A 24,524-nucleotide genomic window follows, 5' to 3' on the forward strand; every position below is an offset into this window, starting at 1 on the left:
TAGTAGAGATATCTTTTCTCTTAGTTCAAGGATTACTCTGCCACTTGGTGTGATAGGTATGATTTTGGGTTTGAAGACAACTTTACACTTATTTATAGCTATTTTGGTGGGATGGTTGTCTGGGTGGGTATCTAATCGAATGGAGTATCGGAGGAGCAGTTCTTGCCTACGTAATTTTAAGGGTGGTTCTCCTGTTAGTGTTTGTAGTTCTTCTAATGATGTTGAGGGGAGTGTTCCTGTGCATAATATCAAGGCTTTCCTCTGGATAGTGTCAAGTTTTTGTAGTACAGGCTGCTTAGCCGAGTTATATGCTTGGCAACCGTAATCCAGTTTTGATCTAATTAGGCTTTTATATATCGTGAGGAGGGTTTCCTGGTTGGATCCCCAGTCAGTCCCTGTGATGTTCCTGAGTAAATTGAGATCTTTGTTACAATTCTGGGTGAGTTGTTCAATGTGCTGTTTCCATGCGAGGTGGTTGTCAAAGAACATTCCTAGGAATTTTACTACTGTTACGTATTTGATTAACTGATTTTGTATATAGAAGTTTGGATAGACTAGGTTGTTATTTCGTTTGGGGGTGAATATGATTGCCACAGTTTTTTCATGAGATATTTTGAAACCCCATTTGTCCGCCCATCTCCCTATGTTGTCTAGGCTCTGCTGGATTTCTTTAACTACTGTGTTATTGGCAGGATTTCCATTCCTCCATATGCCACTATCATCTGCAAATTGTGACAAGTTTATTTTTCTGGAGGCTACATTGAGGTCAAAGTCGTTTACCATTAGGTTAAATAGTAACGGACTTATTATACTGCCTTGCGGTGTTCCATTTTCAAGTGAAAATTCTTCCGAATGGGTGTTGCATATTCTTGTGGTAATTTTCCGGCCTGTGAGGAAATCGCCAATCCAGTTGAACAAGCGTCCAGTTATTCCAAATTGGTTTAATTTGGCCATTAGTCCATTGGTCCATACTAGGTCGAACGCTTTTTCTAGGTCTAAAAAAACCGCTATGAGGTTGCGATCGGTTTTCCTATGTGCGTTAAAAGCGAGTTTGATGTCTGTTTCCAATCTGAGAAGTTGGTCAGTTGTGGACCGTTTGTTCCGAAAGCCACATTGATTTATGGAGAGTAGGTTATTGGTTTCTAGGTGGTGTTTTAACCTATTTGCGATTATTGTCTCCATTATTTTGCAAATATTGTTTGTAAGGGAGATGGGTCGGTACGAATTTATGTTGTTGGGATCTTTACCTAGCTTGGGGATTGGTATTACTATGGCCTGTTTCCATTTGGTGGGTAGTTGGCCTTTATCCCATATCCTATTAAAGAGTTTGATTATGGCTATTGTTATATTGATAGGTAGTTTTTTGTAGATAATGTAACCTAACTGATCCTTACCAGGGGATGTTTCGTTTTTGGATCGTAGGGCTATCTTCCATTCATGTATTGTGATGTCGCTATTTAGGTGAGATTCTTTTGTTCCTTGGTCTTGAAACATTTGAGGTTGGGTTCCCTCCATTAGTCTTTTGTGTTCTTGAAAGTTTTTGGTGTGATTATTGTTGCTACTCATGTTCGAAAAATACTTCGCTAGGAGGTCTGCCTTATCTTTATTTGTTATGGCATTTTTAATTTTTGGGGCTGAGGTAGTTGCTTTCCCTTTTATGGCTTTTATCTTATCCCATATTTGTTTTGAGTTTGATTTTAGACTCAGTTTAGAGCAAAAGGTTTGCCATAGATTAATTTTAGCAGTTTTTATAGTTTGTTTTAGTGCTTTTTCTTTATCTTTATATTGCTGGAAGTAGATAGAATTTTTGGTGCGTTTATATTTATTTAAGGCCCTTTTTTTGTCTTTATGTGCTATAGTGCACTGTTTAGTCCACCATGGTACAGGGTTTTTATTTTGGATATTAGTTGTCACCCGTACTTCTCACTGATAAACTATATGGTATACCCGTACTTCTCGCTGATGAACTATATGGTATACCCGTACTTCTCGCTGATGAACTATATGGTATACCCGTACTTCTCACTTATAAACTATATGGTATACCCGTACTTCTCGCTGATGAACTATATTGTATACCCGTACTTCTCAGTGATGAACTATATGATATACCCGTTCTTCTCACTGATGAACTATATGGTATACCCGTACTTCTGACTGATGAGCTATATGGTTTACCCGTTCTTTTCAGTGATGAACTATATGGCATACCCGTAGTCCTCAGTGGTGAACTATATGGTATACCCGTACTTGTCAGTGGTGAACTGTATGGTATACCCGTATTTCTCGCTGATGAACTATATGGTATACCCGTACTTCTCACTGATGAACTATATGGTATACCCGTTCTTCTCACTGATGAACTGTATGGTATACCCGTACTTCTCACTGATGAACTATATGGTATACCCGTACTTCTCACTGATGAACTATATGGTATACCTGTACTTCTCACTGATAAGCTATATGGTATACCCGTACTTCTCACTGATGAACTATATGGTATACCCGTAGTTCTCAGTGATGAACTATATGGTATACCCGTACTTCTCAGTGGTGAACTATATGGTATACCCGTTCTTCTCAGTGATGAACTATATGGTATACCTGTACTTCTCAGTGATGAACTATATGGTATACCCGCTCTTCTCAGTGATGAACTATATGGTATACCCGTAGTTCTCAGTGGTGAACTATATGGTATACCTGTACTTCTCAGTGATGAACTATATGGTATACCCGTTCTTCTCAGTGTTGAACTATATGGTATACCCGTTCTTCTCAGTGATGAACTATATGGTATACCCGTACTTCTCAGTGATGAACTATATGGTATACCCGTTCTTCTCAGTGATGAACTATATTGTATACCCGTACCTCTCACTGATGAACTATATGGTATACCCGTACTTCTCGGTGATGAACTATATGGTATACCCGTTCTTCTCAGTGATGAACTATATGGTATACCTGTACTTCTCAGTGATGAACTATATGGTATACCCATTCTTCTCAGTGATGAACTATATGGTATACCCGTACTTCTCTCTGATGAACTATATGGTATACCCGTACTTCTCGCTGATTAACTATATGGTATACCCGTAGTTCTCAGTGGTGAACTATATGGTATACCCGTACTTCTCGCTGATGAACTATATGGTATACCCGTACTTCTCAGTGATGAACTATATGGTATACCCGTACTTCTCTTTGATGAACTATATGGTATACCCGTACTTCTCAGTGATGAACTATATGGTATACCCGTACTTCTCACTGATGAAAGTTTGGTAGTATCTGATGTATCACTTTCTATCCTCAAGGTCAGAGTCACAAGCAAAGTTGTTACCCATTTTTTGCACTTCCGCACTAATGTTCTTTATTACACAGCAATGAAACTTGGTTAATTAAAAATCTAGAGGGCAACATGACTCCTGTGTCATATACATGTCTGCCAGATTTGGATTTAATTTCCTTATGTGCCCAGTAACTTGACGCCTTTCTCGTATATGCCAGATTTGGATTTAATTTCCGAATGTGCCCAGTAACTCGGCACCTTTCTCGTATATGCCAGACTTGGATTTAATTTCCGAATGTGCCCAGTAACTTAACACCTTTCTTGTATATGCCAGATTTGGATTTAATTTCCGAATGTGCCCAGTAACTTGACACCTTTCTCGTATATGCCAGACTTTGATTTAATTTCCGAATGTGCCCATTAACTTGACACCTTTCTCGTATATGCCAGATTTGGATTAATTTCCGAATGTGCCCATTAACTTGACACCCTTCTCGTATATGCCAGACTTGGATTTAATTTCCGAATGTGCCCAGTAATTTGACACCTTTCTCGTATATGCCAGACTTGGATTTAATTTCCGAATGTGCAAAGTAACTATACACCTTTCTCGTATATGCCAGACTTTGATTTAATTTCCGAATGTGCCCATTAACTTGACACCTTTCTCGTATATGCCAGATTTGGATTAATTTCCGAATGTGCCCATTAACTTGACACCCTTCTCGTATATGCCAGACTTGGATTTAATTTCCGAATGTGCCCAGTAATTTGACACCTTTCTCGTATATGCCAGATTTGGATTTAATTCCCGAATGTGCCCAGTAACTTGACACCTTTCTCTTATATGCCAGACACCTTTCTCGTATATGCCAGATTTGGATTTAATTTCCGAATGTGCCCAGTAAATTGACACCTTTCTCGTATATGCCAGACTTGGATTTAATTTCCGAATGTGCCCAGTAACTTGATACCTGTCTCATTTATCCCATAGTTAGATTTAATTTCATCCTAACTTTGATTTGTTCCTTGGCCACAGGAACACTTTATTAAACTGTCTAAATGGTCATGTATGAGCTTTGAAATTTGGTGAATTGGTGTAGCATTTTTACCCCAACAAAGTAGTGTTTTTTTTACTAGCCCAAGTGCTATTGCTAGCTTAAGTGTTTTTGAATCTAAATAATCAAAGGCATTTAAAAAGCCGAGACATTCAATGCAAACAATAAGCACAAAATGAAAACAATGAATTTACAAAATTTAACACGATTATGGATCTAACAGAAGTAGAATTTCAAATTCATGGATATTGTGGCTTATGTGCGCTGTCAGGTATATGCCTCTACACAATATAGATATACATTGACCTATAAAAGGTGTTTGAATCACCATCTGTTGTTGAAAATAAAATGATATAGCCCTATATTATAATTTATATCCTAGATAATTCATTGTCTATTTGTTAACAATTACTACAATGATAATACAAATAACATAGCTAGCATTACCCTATAGGACCTGTTACTATTAGTACTAACTGATCAAAAGAATATTAATAAGGAATTTCAAAATGGAAACCTATTGTGGAAGGTAAACTGTCAATATAATACTTTTAGAAACCGTATTTCTTCATAATGGAATATATATTCCACATGAAAAAACACAATTAAATCTGTTTATAAAATAATAGTTGTGCTGAGATTTGAACCCCGGTTTTCAGTGTGCAGAGCAAGCATCACTAAAATGATCTAGATAGTGACATATCCTATTCAAAATGTTCATGGTAAAAACATTTGTCTAGCTAGGGACACATCCTATTCAAAATATTCTAGGTAAAACATTTAATCTAGCTAGGGACACATCCTATTTAAAATATTCATGGTAAAACATTTGATCTAGCTTGGGGCACATCCTATTCAAAATATTCATAGTAATAGGGTTTGATCTAGCTAGGGACACATCCTATTCAAAATATTATTGGTAAAAACGTTTGATCTAGATAGAGACACATCCTATTCAAAATATTCATGGTAAAAACGTTTGATCTAGACAGAGACACATCCTATTCAAAATATTCATGGTAAAAACGTTTGATCTAGATAGAGACACATCATATTCAAAATATTTATGGTAAAAACATTTGATCTAGATAGGGATACATCCTATTCAAAATATTCATGGTAAAAACATTTGATCTAGCTAGGGACACATCCTATTCAAAATATTCATGGTAAAAACGTTTGATTTAGATAGAGACACATCCTATTCAAAATATTCATGGTAAAAATGTTTGATCTAGATAGAGACACATCCTATTCAAAATATTCATGGTAAAAACGTTTGATCTAGATAGAGACACATCCTATTCAAAATATTCATGGTAAAAACGTTTGATCTAGATAGAGACACATCCTATTCAAAATATTCATGGTAAAACGTTTGATCTAGATAGAGACACATCCTATTCAAAATATTCATGGTAAAAACGTTTGATCTAGATAGAGACACATCCTATTCAAAATATTCATGGTAAAAACGTTAGATCTAGATAGAAACACATCCTGATTCAAAATATTCATGGCAAAAAGGTTTTATCTAGAAAAAGACACATCCTGATTCAAAATATTTATGGTAAAAAGGTTTGATCTAGCTAGGGACACATCCTATTCAAAATATTCATGGTAAAAACGTTTGTTCTAGCTAGAGACACATCCTGATTCAAAATATTCATGGTAAAAACATTTGATTTAGATAGAGACACATCCTATTCAAAATATTCATGGTAGAAAGGTTTGATCTGGATAGAGACACATCCTATTCAAAATATTCATGGTAAAACCATGTGACCTAGATATGGATACATCCTATTCAAAATACTCACGGTAAAAAGGTTTGATCTAGCTAGAGACACATCCTGATTCAAAATATTCATGGTAAAAACATTTGATCTAGATAGAGACACATCCTATTCAAAATATTCATGGTAGAAAGATTTGATCTACATAGGGATACATCCTATTCAAAATATTCATGGTAAAAACATTTGATCTATATAGGGATACATCCTATTCAAAATATTCATGGTAAAAACGTTTGATCTAGCTAGAGACACATCTTATTCAAAATATTCATGGTAAAATCGTTTGATCTAGATAGAGACACATCCTATTCAAAATATTCATGGTAGAAAGGTTTGATCTAGATAGAGACACATCCTATTCAAAATACTCATGGTAAAAAGGTTTGATCTCGATAGAGACACATCCTATTCAAAATATTCATGGTAAAAAGGTTTGATCTAGCTAGAGACACATCCTGATTCAAAATATTCATGGTAAAAACATTTGATCTAGATAGAGACACATCCTATTCAAAATATTCATGGTAAAAAGGTTCGATCTAGATAGAGACACATCCTGATTCAAAATATTCATGGTAAACGGGTTTGATCTAGATAGGGATACATCCTGTTCAAAATATTCATGGTAGAAAGGTTTGATCTAGATAGAGACACATTCTGATTCACAATATTCATGGTAGAAACGTTTGATCTAGATAGAGACAAATCCTATTCAAAATATTCATGGTAAAAACGTTTGATCTAGAGAGAGACACATCCTATTCAAAGTATTCATGGTAAAAAGGTTTGATCTGGATAGGGATACATCCTACTCAAAATACTCAGACCCAGTTATGGGTTAAACAAACTGTTGACACTAACTGAAACAGGAGTAGTCTCCATCTTGAAGAGTTCTTCCATTTTGTTTTTATTTTGACATCAGAAAATCTTGGGTCTATTAATTTTTCCACCCGCACAACTGTGTCCTTCTGCAGAAGGGGGGTGTAGCTCTTTCCTGAAATAAGCCAGTTTGGACTGGTGAAAAAAAGATTGAGGTCCATAATATGGGAGGATGTTTCTGATGACAGAAAAAAACAGTGGCCATCCTTTAGGAGGAAGTGACTCATACATCATATCATCTGTTATGCCTGAAGAAAGGGGTATACATGCTCCTACAGTAACATGTATGCTGGGAAGAGTAAGACAATGTCGAGTCAGGCTGTGATCATGTTCTTTTCAATTCCAGCCATACAACAGGTACAAAATGGAAAAGGGAATAATTAAACTTGGACAAAGAATTTTAAGTCCTGGCAAAGATTATAGATTGATTTATGTACAGTAACTGGGAACTTAGGGTACAATATAGTACACCATTAACATTTTCCACAGTTGAAAAAGTGTCATTGCTAACAACTGGTGTAGAGACCATTGTGTGCGTATGAGTATGGCTTACTTCTGTCTGCCACAGTAATCTTCTTGCCCAAAATATGACAGATTCAGAATCTCATCTACATCTAATGGAAGATGGACAATGGACAACAGGTCATCTCATAAGCTCACCTGAATTTTAACCAGTAGAGCTAAACATTACTGCAATTTGAGTGATGAAAATAAAATATTCACTTTCATTCAGCCAAACATTTCAATACATTAAAATATTACAAGTGGAATTCAGATAAATATCTGATACTCTGATAACATTAATTCCAGAGGCACAACTGTATGCCAGAATGACGCCTCAGGTTCTAGTGATTTAAAAAAAATACTGCTTCATTATTTTTGGGAGAATTCAAGTTTAAAATGAAACAAAGGACATCTAATGAAAAAATAGACACTGATCAAAATGCACAATGCACATCAATATTTAAATGTCTGAACATTTTTACATTTACCATAAAACAATCACTGAATGAGTATGCACTTTATTATGTACTATGTAAACTGAAAATAAAGTCTTAACATTGTTCTTTTAATAGTGCATGCAAATGTTCAGGAATTTCAACCTGAATTTACTAATTGACCCTTGCTTCTGAAATCATCACCCTAACTTTGTATGTGTATGGGCCAGTCAGTCAGCTGTTTCATGTGTATGGGCCAGTCAGTCAGCTGTTTCATGTGTATGGGCCAGTCAGCTGTTTCATGTGAATGTGCCAGTCAGTCAGCTGTTTCATGTGTATGGGACAGTCAGTCAGCTGTTTCATGTGTATGGGACAGTCAGTCAGCTGTTTCATGTGTATGGGCTAGCCAGCCAGCTGGCACAAAAACAAATTACATCACGTGAATCAGTAGTCAAAGAAATATACTGTTTAGGTTTACATCACAGGAATTGCCTTCTGAGAGGAGATTCACAAAGTACAAGTCTTAAATCATTTTCTCATGTAAATCTGAATCTGTCCAGATTTCATGTCAGACTGTTTATAGAACATGAATGAGAGGCTTCCTTGTATTCAAGTAAATATGAATCTGTCTAGATTTCATGTCAGACTGTTTATAGAACATGAATGAGAGGCTTCCTTGTATTCAAGTAAATATGAACCTGTCTAGATTGAAGGTCAGACTGTTTATAGAACATGAATGAGAGGCTTCTTTGTATTCAAGTAAATATGAATCTGTCTAGATTGAAGGTCAGGCTGTTTACAGAACATGAATGAGAGGCTTCCTTGTATTCAAGTAAATATGAATCTGTCCAAATTTCATGTCAGACTGTTTATAGAACATGAATGAGAGGCTTCCTTGTATTCAAGTAAATATGAATCTGTCCAGATTTCATGTCAGACTGTTTATAGAACACGAATGAGAGGCTTCCTTGTATTCAAGTAAATATGAATCTGTCTAGACTGAAGGTCAGACTGTTCATAGAACATGAATGAGAGACTTCCTTGTATTCAAATAAATATGAATCTGTCTAGATTGAAGGTCAGACTGTTTATAGAACATGAATGAGAGGCTTCCTTGTATTCAAGTAAATATGAATCTGTCCAAATTTCATGTCAGACTGTTTACAGAACATGAATGAGAGGCTTCCTTGTATTGAAGTAAATATGAATCTGTCCAGATTTCATGTCAGACTGTTTACAGAACACAAATCAGAGGCTTCCTTGTATTCAAGTAAATATGAATCTATCCAGATTTCATGTCAGACTGTTTATAGAACATGAATCAGAGGCTTCCTTGTATTCAAGTAAATATGAATCTGTCCAAACTTCATGTCAGACTGTTTATAGAACATGAATGAGAGGCTTCCTTGTATTCAGGTAAATATGAATCTGTCCAGATTTCATGTCAGACTGTTTACAGAGCATGAATCAGAGGCTTCCTTGTATTCAAGTAAATATGAATCTGTCCAGATTTCATGTCAGACTGTTTACAGAACATGAATCAGAGGCCTCCTTGTATTCAAGTAAATATGAATCTGTCTAGATTGAAGGTCAGTTTACAGAACATGAACGAGAGACTTCCTTGTATTCAAGTAAATATGAATCTGTCTAGATTGAAGATCAGACTGTTTATAGAACATGAATGAGAGGCTTCCTTGTATTCAAGTAAATATGAATCTGTCCAGATTTCTTGTCAGACTGTTTACAGAACATGAATGACAGGCTTCCTTGTATTCAAGTAAATATGAATCTGTCCAGATTTCATGTCAGACTGTTTATAGAACATGAATGAGAGGCTTCCTTGTATTCAAGTAAATATGAATCTGTCCAGATTTCATGTCAGACTGTTTATAGAACATGAATGAGACACCTCCTTGTATTCAAGTAAATATGAATCTGTCTAGATTGAAGGTCAGACTGTTTATAGAACATGAATGAGAGACTTCCTTGTATTCAAGTAAATCTGAATCTGTCCAGATTGAAGGTCAGAATGTCTGTAATAACCTGAATTATAGAGTTCCTTGTAGTCAAATAAATATGAATCTGTCCAGATTTCATGTCAGACAGTTTGTGATCATCCTAAATGAGAGAGTTCCTTGTATTCAAGCACATGCATGACTAGTACTCAGTATAAAGAAGTGTTATTATTTGAGCTTGTATTATTCTTCTTAGAATGCTCCTTAATGTCAAGCTCTGGCATGTTTTGCTGTTCACTTTCTCAGAACTGGTTCTGGTTCTGTTTCTTTCTTTGAAGGACATGTTTAAGATTTGTCCTGAAATGTTTCCTTCAATGGCCAGTAAGCACCTATGTTTATGACTCACTTAAATGAGATGGTTTCTTCAGGTGAAAGGCAGAAATGTTTGTTCTTTCAGTTTAAATTTATACCTGCATCCTTTTAAGTCTAGTCTTGATGTTAAGATTGGGATGAAGCTTGAACTTATGTCCCAGCTGTACCTGTGTCCTTTAAGTCTAGTCTTGATGACAAGATTGGGATGAGGCTTGAACTGTTTGTTTCCTGACAGATTTATTTCCTACTCTGCTGATGGAGGAGCGAGTAGGGATTGCTGAACCTTCAGTATCAAACTCAGTCATGACACCATCTATAGAATTTTATTCACAATGCTGACATTTATAAAAAGTTGCATGATTTATACAACTAGACCTTGCTGGAAATTCATATGGCACCAGCTTTTCTGACTGCATTTTCTTTCCACTCTCCATTACTTTCTGCTTGCAAGTAGGTTTATATGACCATTTAAATTTGCCTACATTAGATAAAACTTTTGACTCACTTTTATTGTTTTCTTATATAGCCAGATTTTGTTTTTATTATTTTCCCTCACTTTCTTCAGCTGTGTGCTTCACTTCAAGTGCTTCTACCCTAGATTGCAAAGCTTGCAATGCCCCTTCTAATGATCCCTTAACTGTTTGTAATGTTCCTTCCATTGTTTCTATCATGTTGAACCAAGTCTTGAGGATATCAAGGTAGGATCCAGCAGGGATTGCTGAAACTTGAATTTGCTGAATTTCCTGTGATATCTCACTTTCAAAATTGGGGTCTCCACACTGCTGACTGAGGGTTATCAATGTTGAGCTGATGCTATTCCAGCAGATCTGATACTCCATGGCATTCATCTTGCATGACTTAGCATGTCCGTACAGTTTGTTCCTGTCTTCCCGCAAACATTTTATCATGCCCTCTTCCTGCTGACTCAACGAAGGTATAATGTTATTGAAGAGAGCGGAGAGAAGCGTGACATCATAGTCTTCTATGTTTGTATTGCCTCCATTTGGTGGGAACAGGATGTCCATCTGGGACTGATGTAGCACCTTTCGTTTTAGAAGACTGTTGATGGTGCTCCTGCTTTTGGCAAGATACTGGTCCAGAGTGCAGGACAAAGTGACTGTGTGATGACTTAACAATAGTCTCAAAACCCTGGATCCAACATCAACCAACAGATATGTGAGACGCATGAACCTGTCCGTGTCACCAGTTGGTGATGCTGGCATGAGGACAGCAGAAGCTGAAAAATAGTAAAAGTTGTACATTGACTTAGTACATGCATACGCATTTTGAAATTAAACATATTTCACAGAATATGTATGAATACTACTAAAGTATAGAGGATTTTGTACTGAATGTACAGTATATTAACCAAGCATACTGGATTTCTACAGAATGCACACTAACAGTATATTAACAAAGTATACTGGATTTCTACCAAATGTACACTAGCACTTAAATTTTCAAGGCATACTAGAATTCAACAGAATTTACCAAAACTATTTTTTTATATCAAACAACATACATTTCATCATTCAAAAACATTTCTTCTGATTGAAGTTTGTCTACTGAAAATGAAATTTGATTTAACATGTTTTCTGGTTTCCTTTTCTAGTTAAATATCTATGATTATTATACTTTATATAATATAAATAAATTCTGGTTGTTTTTGTGGTCCATTTAAATTGTGTAATATGGCCAAGTGATGTTTTTACTCTTGAAAACATTATCTTTGTTGTGTGGTAATGCCTGAATAAGAAAGCATTCTATAACAACTGGGGAATATGCAATAATTTGTCAATTGTTCTAACTAAATTACTAATGATCTTGTAAAACCACTGTAAGAAAGGAATCTATAACAACTGGGGAATATGCAATAATTTGTCAGTTGTTCTAACTAAATTACTAATGATCTTGCAAGGATGGCTGTAGTGTAAAATACTGCACATAAACAAAACACTAACTGAAAATCAGAAAAAAATACAGTAATGCCTTCACTTGTAACATCAAAGGGGTAGTGAATATAATACTACAGTATTATTTTAAGGCATTTAAATTTTGATTTTAAAGACAAGTTAATTCAGCAATATTCATTATGAGGAGAGATTTAAGAGATTTAAGTGGCTCATGTTATGTTCTAGTATTTCAACAATGCATACTGCAGATGAAGGATAATAATAATAATAATAATAATAATAATAACAACAATAACAATATGTGATGAAAATCTAACAAGAGATTATAACCAATATGGTCAATTACCTATTTCATTCTGTTTATCTTAATTAATTTGTTTTTTGCATTTTTAAACCAGTATATATTAATCAGTACAAGTATGAGGTTATGCAACCACTTAGAGATGACAAGTACATGCTGATGAGTGACACACAGCAACATGTCATGTAAGTTCAGTCTCTGACAGTTACAATTATTCAAGTAGAAAACTAATTATTAATAAGGCATTTCTTCAAGTCTACTTTTTTAGTTCCTTTTTAGGTTTTACACACTGATTGCATAAATGTACACCAGAGGGTCTATAGTTGATACATTTTATGATCTGCACTGCCTGTTGTGGAGAGGGAGAGGGAGGGGAAGAAAGAAAAGAAACAAAAGAAAAAAATGAAACTGACCTCAATATGGAAACACAGGTTTAATTAACATACACAAGGGCAGATATATTTCCTAAATGGGAAAATGGGTAGTTCTAAAAGTGATATTACCACTGTGGCAATAAAAGTGTCATATCAACTAGGGTAATATCATTGTTCTCCCACTGATATATTTCAGTATCTCATTATTATGTATACAATAATTGTAGGTTACTGCATTTGTATGGTAAAATATGAACAAGTTTTTCAGATGGACATACTGCATGACCTTGGGAGTGCAGTATATCCATCCAAGAAAATGAGCTCATATTTTCTCATAAAAATGCAGTAATCTTTTTTTATTAGCTCATTTTCTTCTTCTACCTATGGCTTAATTATATAAATAAAAATACACTACAAGAAACAAAGTGACTGAATTTATGCTGTATTCCAAACTAAATAAACAAGCGCAGATTCAACAGTACACAACAACATTATTAATGTGCACATAACTCTGCACAGATAAATCTGAACTAAGCTGCGCACTAGACATTACTTCTGAAAGAATGGTGTTTTTGTCTACTTAAAATTGAAACTTTGAGTCATATTGTGAATGAATGCGCATTGTAACAACTTTTCCATTTGGTCTGGAATGAATAGATTTTGGTATTTTTGTCGACTCTACAATTTCATGATTATGGACTGGATTTATCTGTCAATTCTACATGAAGTACATCTGATTTCAGCAGTGAGGGAGCAGAGTGTTGACATCTGCAAGTGTGTTTCTCTTCTGTCATTGAATGTTTGGAATCATATTGTGGGAAAAATATGAAGTCTTTCAATTGTAATTATCAAAAAGACGCTATCGAATTTAATGTTCATTTCATTTTGAGTGCAGTAAGGAGGATGTAATTGCACTTGGAATGTAGTCATAAGTACAGTACAATTTCAAAATGTGTAATCAATTAACTTTAGAACCCATGACATGGCTCATGTAACTCGGATTTGCAGAGGTAAGAAAGTACATTTTGAAGACATTCAAGATGAAAAATTTTAAGTATATATTTTGCCATTCTTACTACCAACTAAAGAAAATGCATTTATGCCTTGTCACTTGTGTGTTATTTGTAGGAACCCATCAATTGTATGACCTGTCTGGCATCTATCGACAGCCTAAATCTGAAACACTGTATCAAAAAATTTCATACAGTATATTTCAATGCAGCTGGTATGTGGCAGTCCATGAAACATCTGCTTTAGTTCATTCAGAAACAAATTTAATCAACCAAATAGAAAACAATAATAATATAATAGTATATAATAATATAATAGTATATAATAATATAATAGTATATAATAATATAATAGTATATAATAATTAATAAAACTAGTATCTGATCCCTAAAAGTTTGTATCTTTTACTCCAGTTCTTTCTTTTTCAAAATTCCATCCTCCCATTAGGAATTGGATATGCAGCCTTGAAAAGAGCATAATCTCAGTCCAACCCCTTAGTCATAGCCAACATATGGAATATCCTTCCTGACTGATTCTGACCAAAACAGCAGTACATCAGAGCATAGTTGCAGAAAGGAACTTCTGTAATAACTGCAGGCAAGTGCTATGTAAGTAAGGTTAGCTTTGCCACCACCAGGTTCCCGCCCCCATTTGTAAACATAGTACCTGCTGCTAATGCATTAATAAATTTAACAAATGTGGCTTTGTAGACAACTTTTTGACAAGATATTGTGCTGCTTAGACACATTGACTACTCTGAGTTGTTAGATGACTTCATGCCAACATGTTGTGTAGCTATATTACTCAATGAATACATAACGTAACACTGCTGTATCAAGAGCAAAGATAAGATGATGAAAAGGTAGTATGAGAGTGTACAATGTCCACTCTTATAAAGTCATGCCCTAAGAAGTGATTCAAGTAGGCCCATATATATTGTATAATTGCAAGATTCAGCAATAACCCTAACCTGATGGATTACATTTTCATGAAAGAAGGTCCTACTCTGTGAGGGACTCAGAAGCTCTCTAGATAGTGAGTACAATCAATTTTTGAATTAAAGCCTTGAAGATACAACAGGAATCCCTGAAAGGGACAAAGAGATAATTCTGACCTTCTCTCTACATTAGTGGGAGCCAGAGAAAACAATAAGGTTCCAAGTGACAAAAGTAGCCTATCATGATCATCGTCAACACGGATATCATCAAAGACTAGGAATCTCAACAGGGACTTGGGTACTGAAGGTAGACAAATCTTTTTCAAAAGCCATGGATGGTAAGTAAGAAAAACCAAATCGTAGTTTCCACTGAATTGTATAAAGTATTTTTCCACTGACAAGAGATGAATATCATGCATTCTTGTCAATGCTATGGACAGCAGCAATGTCTTATGGGCAAAGTTCTCAAAATAAGCTTTACTCAAGATTCTCAATTGACAATCAGATCCCAGTGTCCAGTAGCTGGAAGAAGTGTGTTGCTGTAACTAGTGACCAGAGTCAGTGAAGGGTAACTGTTTGAGACCAGTGACCGGCATACCGGGTGATCAGGGATGTCTCCAGTGACGAAGATCCAACAGATGAATCTGCCTCAGATCTATCCAAACAATATCATGACTCGTCCCTATCAGGAAGGACAACACACTAGTACAAAAGAAGCCATTCCATCCTTCCATGTTAAGTGAGATGACTTACTGCTAAGTCCCACATACTGTCTGACCAAAGGTAAGACATTAGTCCTTGTGTATAAAACCCTTAAATGACAGGGAGGTGGGGTGAGTGACCCACGGATCCTTCTTGTGCCCGCAATCAACCACACACTGAGACTCACTATGTTGCTAAAATACAATAAAGTACCAAAGAATACAACTGAAGCAAAAATACAACAAAGAAGGTTAAATTCATTGGACTGTCCTGATTCATGAACTTGCATAATCAATCCAAAGTTTTAGAAAAGAGCATATTCCATACATTGGCTATGACTAATGAATCAGACTGGAATCATTTTCTTTTCAATTCTGTGTTACCAATTACAGGATGGAGCAGGGAATAATAGCACAGACTAGCAACCTGGCATCCCAGATAATGAAAGAAACATTAGTAGGTTATGCATTACGGCTACTAAAATATTTGTTTTTCAATTGAAGCAAACAGTTTTGTAATGCCACTAATGATTCCTTTTGTCCTTAAAAATCCTCAAATTTACAGAACTCATATAATTTCCTAATTGCCTCTCCATCTTCATTCCTGTCATTCTAATGTGCAATGTTTGGAGTATTTTCCCATTCACATACATGCATATTAAGCACAGAATGTGGTTTGTTTTGAAAAGAAACCATCTTCAAGACTTGCCAGAGAAAACAAGAGTCCCTCCAAGGGACTGATGCTCTTCTGGCTGAAAAGAAATTTCTAATGGAATTTAGATCTGCACCATTTTAACTGATGACCAACTAGACATCATAAGAAGTCTTTTAGTGATAACACCATGGCAACATTTCTTATTGTTCAGGAAGAGTAGCAATTACATGATTTGTCCAAGCAGTATCATTTTCATTTAGGACCAACTAAACCATGGGATGAATGTGTGTATACAGTTTCATGGTATTCCTCCAAGTAGTTTAGGAAGAGCAGTAATAACAAACTTGTGCAAAAGGACTGATGGATTACATAAAACAGACCATCATATAAGCTTGTCTGGTCTTTGACCAGTAGAACTAAAAATGACATGTAACTATGGCACAAGACAAGAAATGCATACAGACTCCTGCTATGGAAAATGAAACATTAAAACATTTTTCATTTTCTGTCACTAACCAGTATTTCGCTCATCTGTTCCTTGGCTCTCCTGAAATGTAAAAAAAATAAATTATTATTATAACTTTAAATGTTTGATAAAGTTTGCATGTATTGTTCAAAATTGTCTGTTCAGAACTGAAGACTAAATTAGTAATTCTTATTGGTGTTAGAGATATCAAAATTTTATGAAATTTCTACCATGTACACATCAAACCCAACGATCAGTTACCTGGGTACCCAATCAAAGGGAAATTGACATGATGTGTGGCATATCTTTCTGATAGCAAGATAGGAAATTTACATGATGTGTGGCATATCTTTCTAACAGCAAAATGGGAAATTGACATAATGTGTGGCATATTTTTCTGATAGCAAAATGGGAAACTGACATGATGTGTGGCACATCTTTCTGATAGCAAAATGAGAAATTGACATTATGTGTGGCATATCTTTCTGATAGCAAAATGGGAAATTTACATGATGTGTGGTGCATCTTTCTGATAGCAAAATGGGAAATTGACATTATGTGTGGCATATCTTTCTGATAGCAAAATGGGAAATTGACATGATGTGTGGCATATCTTTCTGATAGCAAAATGGGAAATTGCTGCTATTCATCTACAATGAAAATAGTTAACTGCTGAAAAGATGAATCTAACCGAGGTCTGCAAGTCCAGCCCAAACTCTGATAATGAAGGTATTTATTTAGCTATATAAGTACACAGTGAAGATGGTATTATAACAAAAAGGAAAATTAAAAAATTCAGCATTTCAGTTAAATATGAGGTATTAACAAACAGATGAACACGACTACAGATGCCAGATTGCTATGCCAAGCACCCAGCTACCAAGGTGGACATGACATGTCAAGCTTTGTATGGCAGGGTTTAATCTAGGACTAGACTTGACACTGACAATGTTGAGTCGACATATTGAAAAGGGTCACCCAAATTGAAAAAGGATCACTATTTTTAATGATGCCATGTATTAATGGACTCAACACTGTCAATAGTGTTTGCCTAATTATGTACTATGTACAAGTTGTCGTCCAAATTAAGAAAGGATCGATATTTTTCACAATGTAACTGACGGACTAAAAATGTAAATATTCTTTATCTATCATACACTGTACTATGCTTAAAAAAAATATTTGATGAGAAAGTGCTCCATGGTACCATGTACAACAATACAGTATTCGACTATTAAATTATCCACGATACTGTTTAAAACACTATTTGATGAGTAAGTGCTCATGATACTATGTACAACACTATTTGATGAGTAAGTGCTCTATGGTACTATGTACAACAATATCTTAAGAATATATGCTCCATGGTACTATATACATGTACAACTGTTACAATATTTGAAGAGTAAGTGCTCCATGGTACTGTGTACAACAATATTTGTTGTTGTTGTTGTTGTAGTGTTTTACGCCATTTTTTCACACATGATAGGCTATACATGGCGGCCAGTATTACTGGTGGAGGAAGAACCCGAGAAAACCCCTGGAAAGAACCACCGACCCACGAGAAGCTACTGACAAGCTTTCTCACATATCCACATTGGCTGAATCTGAGACTTGAACCATGCAGACAGAGGTGAGATGGCAGTGATCCGTAATGGAGAGCACTTTAGACTACTCGGCCACTCGCAACAATATTTGAAAAGTGCTCCATGGTACAATGTACAACAATTGTTGAAGAGTAAGTGCTCAATGGTTTTATGTATAACACTGTTTGAAAAGTGCTCCATGGTACTATGTACAACAATAGGTGAAGAATCAGTGCTCCATGGTTCAATGTAAAAGAGAGTATTTGATGAGCAAGTGCTGTATGGTACCACATACAACACTATTTGATGAGTAAGTGCTCCATGGTACTGTGTACAACAATGTTTGAAGAGTAAGTGCTATGTGGTACTATGTACAGCAATATCTGATGAGTAAGTGCTCTATGGTACCAGTACAACACTATTTGATGAGTAAGTGCTCCATGGTACAACATACAACAATATTTGAAGAGTAAGTGCTCTATGGTACAATGTACAACAATATTTGAAGAGTAAGTGCTCTATGGTACCATGTACAACACTATTTGATGATTAAGTGCTTCATGGTACCATGTACAACATTATCTGATGATTAAGTGCTCCATGGTACCATGTACAACATTATCTGATGATTAAGTGCTTCATGGTACCATGTACAATATTATCTGATGATTAAGTGCTCCATGGTACCATGTACAACACAATTTGATGATTAAGTGATCCATGGTACCATGTACAACATTATCTGATGATTAAGTGCTCCAAGGTACCATGTACAACATTATCTGATGATTAAGTGCTTCATGGTACCATGTACAATATTATCTGATGATTAAGTGCTCCAAGGTACCATGTACAACACAATTTGATGATTAAGTGATCCATGGTACCATGTACAACATTATCTGATGATTAAGTGCTCCATGGTACCATGTACAACACAATTTGATGATTAAGTGATCCATGGTACCATGTACAACACAATTTGATGATTAAGTGCTTCATGGTACCATGTACAATATTATCTGATGATTAAGTGCTCCATGGTACCATGTACAACACAATTTGATGATTAAGTGATCCATGGTACCATGTACAACATTATCTGATGATTAAGTGCTCCAAGGTACCATGTACAACATTATCTGATGATTAAGTGCTTCATGGTACCATGTACAATATTATCTGATGATTAAGTGCTCCAAGGTACCATGTACAACACAATTTGATGATTAAGTGCTCCATGGTACAACAGTCATTTCACACATAAATTAATCTGCTGCAGCAACATTAATACAAATTTATATTCTTAATGGATGACAGGCTGATAAAGATGACAGGAGTATTTCACAATTCTAAGCAATTCTGTCAACAGTGTCGGATAGAGAGTATAATGAAACTAGTTATAATAAGCATGATGCACGATGGAGTTAAAAATGACAATATTGATTATATTATGCAAGTTAAAAATGACACCAGTGGTAATAAACATGATGGATGATAGAGAGAAAAATGATGCCAGTGATGTGTGTGTGATTTGAATTGTTAACATAGCTTTAACAATTTATCAGTCATATCACTATGATGTCTGCAATGTGGCAGTTTATAGCAATGTCTAGCACTGGGGCATCATGCCGAAGACATGTAGCATATGTCCCACCCAGTCACATTAAAATGACACCACTGTTAATAAGCATGATATATGATGGACAGAGAAATGACACCACTGATAATAAGCATGATGCATGAAGGATAGAAAAATGAAACCTTTGATAATAAGCGTGAGGCATGAGGGAGAGAGAAATGACACCACTGATAATAAGCATAATGCATGAGAGAAAAAATGACATCACTGATAATAAGCATGATGCATGATGGATAGAAAAATGACACTACTGATAATAAGCATGATGTATGAAGGATAGAAAAATGACACTATTGATAATAAGCATGATGTATGAAGGATAAAAAAATGACAATATTTATAATAAGCATGAGGCATGAGGGAGAGAGAAATGACACTACTGATAATAAGCATAATGCATGAAAGAAAAAATGACACCACTGATAATAAGCATGATGTATGATGGATAGAAAAATGACACTACTGATAATAAGCATGAGGCATGAGAGAAAAAATGACACTACTGATAATAAGCATAATGCATGAGAGAAAAAAAGACACCACTGATAATAAGCATGATGCATGATGGATAGAAAAATGACAATATTTATAATAACCATGAGGCATGAGGGAGAGAGAAATGACACTACTGATAATAAGTATAACGCATGAGAGAAAAATATGACACCACTGATAATAAGCATGATGCATGATGGATAGAAAAATGACACTATTGATAATAAGCATGTTGCAGGAAGGATAGAAAAATGACACTATTGTTAATAAACATGAGGCATGAGAGAAAAACTGACACCACTGATAAAACAACATGATGCATGATGGATAGAAAATGACACTATTGATAACAAGCATGATGCATGAGGGAGACAAAAATGACACTACTGATAATAAGCATGATGCATGATGGATGTCCATATTAAATTCATTATCTGCTCCGTTTGGGTCTGTCCATACTAAATTCCTTATCTGCTCTATTAGGGTCTGTCCATGTTAAAGTCCTTTACTGCCATCTCAGGGTATATCCACATTAAATTTCTTATATGCCATCTCACAGTCTGTCCAAATTAAATTTCTTATATGCCATCTCAGGGTCTGTCCACATTAAATTACTTACCTGCCATCACTGGGTCCATCCATATTATATTCCTTATCATGTGTATCAGGGTATCCATACTAAATTCCTTATCTGGTGTATCAGGGTATCCATATTAAATTCCTTATCTGGTGTATTAGGGTATCCATATTAAATTCCTTATCTGGTGTATCAGGGTATCCATATTAAATTACATATCTGGTGTATTAGGGTATCCATATTAAATTCCTTATCTGGTGTATCAGGGTATCCATATTAAATTCCTTATCTGGTGTATTAGGGTATCCATATTAAATTCCTTTTCTGGTGTATTAGGGTATCCATATTAAATTCCTTATCTGGTGTATCAGGGTATCCATATTAAATTACATATCTGGTGTATTAGGGTATCCATATTAAATTCCTTATCTGGTGTATCAGGGTATCCATATTAAATTCCTTATTTGGTGTATTAGGGTATCCATATTAAATTCCTTTTCTGGTGTATTAGGGTATCCATATTAAATTCCTTATCTTGTGTATTAGGGTATCCATATTAAATTCCTTATCTTGTGTATTAGGGTATCCATATAACATTCCTTATCTGGTGTATCAGGGTATCCATATTAAATTCCTTATCTGGTGTATTATGGCATCCATATCAAACTCCTTATCTGGTGTATCAGGGAATCCATATTAAATTCCATATCTGGTGTATCAGGGTATCCATATTAAATTCCTTTTCTGGTGTGTTAGGGTATCCATATTACATTCCTTATCTGGTGTATTAGGGTATCCATATTACATTCCTTATCTGGTGTATCAGGGTATCCATATTAAATTCCTTATCTGGTGTATTAGGGTATCTATATTAAATTCCTTATCTGGTGTATCAGGGGATCCATATTAAATTCCTTATCTGGTGTATTAGGGTATCGAAATTAAATTCCTTATCTGGTGTATCAGGGTATCCATATTAAATTCCTTATCTGGTGTATCAGGGTATTCGTATTAAATTCCTTATCTGGTGTATTAGGGTATCCATATTAAATTCCTTCTCTGGTGTATTAGGGTATCCATATTACATTCCTTATCTGGTGTATCAGGGTATCCATATTAAATTCCTTATCTGGTGTATTAGGATATCCATATTAAACTCCTTACATTCCTTATCTGGTGTATCAGGGTATCCATATTAAATTCCTTATCTGGTGTATTAGTGAATATACATTCAATTCCTTATCTGGTGTATTAGGGTATCAATATTAAATTCCTTATCTGGTGTATTACGGTATCCATATTAAATTCCTTATCTGGTGTATCAGGGTATCCATATTAAATTCCTTATCTGGTGTATTAGGGTATCGAAATTAAATTCCTTATCTGGTGTATCAGGGTATCCATATTAAATTCCTTATCTGGTGTATCAGGGTATCTGTATTAAATTCCTTCTCTGGTGTATTAGGGTATCCATATTAAATTCCTTTTCTGGTGTATTAGGGTATCCATATTACATTCCTTATCTGGTGTATTAGGGTATCCATATTAAATTCCTTATCTTGTGTATTAGGGTATCCATATTAAATTCCTTATCTGGTGTATTAGGGAATATATATTAAATTCCTTATCTGGTGTATTAGGGTATTGATATTAAGTTCCTTATCTGGTGCATTAGGGCATTGATATTAAATTCCTTATCTGGTGTATCAGGGTATCCATATTAAATTCCTTATCTGGTGTATCATGGTATCCATATTAAATTCCTTATCTGGTGTATCAGGGAATCCATATTAAATTCCTTATCTGGTGTATTAGGGTATCCATATTAAATTCTTTATCTGGTGTATCCGGGTATCCATATTAAATTCCTTATCTGGTGTATCAGGGTATCCATATTAAATTCCTTATTTGGTGTATTAGGGTATCCATATTAAATTCCTTATCTGGTGTATCACGGTATCCATATCAAATTCCTTTTCTTGTGTATCAGGGTATCCATATTAAACTCCTTATATTCCTTATTAGGTGTATCAGGGCATCCATATTAAATTACTTATCTGCTGCATTAGGGTATTGATATTAAATTCCTTATCTGGTGTATCAGGTTATCCATATTAAATTCCTTATCTGGTGTATCAGGGTATCCATATTAAATTCCTTATCTGGTGTATTAGGGTATCCATATTAAATTCCTTATCTTGTGTATCAGGGTATCGATATTAAGTTCCTTATCTGGTGTATCAGGGTATCCATATTAAATTCCTTATCTTGTGTATTAGGGTATCCATATTAAATTCCTTATCTGGTGTATTAGGGTATCCATATTAAATTCCATTTCTGGTGTATTAGGGTATCCATATTAAATTCCTTATCTGGTGTATTAGGGTATCCATAGTAAATTCCTTATCTGGTGTATTAGGGTTTCCATATTAAATTCTTTATCTGATGTATCTAGGTATCCACATTAAATTCCTTATCTGGTGTATCAGGGTATCCATATTAAATTCCTTACCTGGTGTATTAGGGCATTGATATTAAATTCCTTATCTGGTGTATTAGGGTATCGATATTAAATTCCTTATCTGATGTATTAGGGTATCCATATTAAATTCCTTATCTGGTGTATTAGGGTATCCATATTAAATTCCTTATCTGGTGTGTTAGGGTATCCATATTAAATTTCTTATCTGATGTATCAGGGTATCCATATTAAATTCCTTATCTGGTGTATCACGGTATCCATATTAAATTCCTTATCTGGTGTATTAGGGTATCAATATTAAATTCCTTATCTGATGTATTAGGGTATCCATATTAAATTCCTTATCTGGTGTATTAGGGTATCCATATTAAATTCCTTATCTGGTGTATTAGGATATTCATATTAAATTCCTGATCTTGTGTATCAGGGTATCGATATTAAGTTCCTTATCTGGTGTATCAGGATATCCATATTAAATTCCTTAAATTGTGTATTAGGGTATCGATATTAAATTCCTTATCTGGTGTATTAGGGTATCCATATTAAATTCCTTATCTGGTTTATTAGAGTATCCATATTAAATTCCTTATCTGGTGTATTAGGGTATCCATATTAAATTCCTTATCTGGTATATTAGGGTATTGATATTATATTCCTTATCTGGTGTATTAGGGTATCCATATTAAATTCCTTATCTGGCGTATCAGGGAATCATTATTAAATTCCTTATCTGGTGTATCAGGGTATCCATATTAAATTCGTTATCTGGTGTATTAGGGTATCGATATTAAGTTCCTTATTTGGTGTATTAGGGTATCCATATTAAAATCCTTATCTGGTGTGTTAGTGTATCCATATTAAATTTCTTATCTGATGTATCAGGGTATCCATATTAAATTCCTTATCTGGTGTATCTGGGTATCTATATTAAATTCCTTATCTGGTATATCAGGGTATCCATATTAAATTTCTTATCTGGTGTATCTGGGTATCCATATTAAATTCCTTATCTGGTGTATCAGGGTATCCATATTAAATTCCTCATCTTGTGTATTAGAGTATCGTTCTTAAATTCCTTATTT

General features: G+C 34.9%; 1 protein-coding gene across 1 annotated transcript in view; it reads right to left on the reverse strand.

The window, feature by feature from the left end:
- Nucleotides 1–3,402: 3,402 nt before the first annotated feature.
- LOC149780347 (uncharacterized) overlaps nucleotides 3,403–24,524 on the reverse strand; it is a 218,306-nt gene continuing 197,184 nt past the window's right edge. Inside the window, exons 14-15 of the mRNA XM_089936197.1 lie at nucleotides 16,711–16,741; nucleotides 3,403–11,539 (exon numbers count right to left, since the gene is read on the reverse strand). Coding sequence (XP_089792323.1) covers nucleotides 10,845–11,539; nucleotides 16,711–16,741 — 726 coding nt within the window. The 3' untranslated portion in view covers nucleotides 3,403–10,844. The remainder of the gene's footprint in view (nucleotides 11,540–16,710; nucleotides 16,742–24,524) is intronic.

The sequence above is a fragment of the Sinohyriopsis cumingii genome, chromosome 16, assembly GCF_028554795.1.
Source record: "Sinohyriopsis cumingii isolate HCF-2022 chromosome 16, ASM2855479v2, whole genome shotgun sequence".
Taxonomy (NCBI): domain Eukaryota; kingdom Metazoa; phylum Mollusca; class Bivalvia; order Unionida; family Unionidae; genus Sinohyriopsis; species Sinohyriopsis cumingii.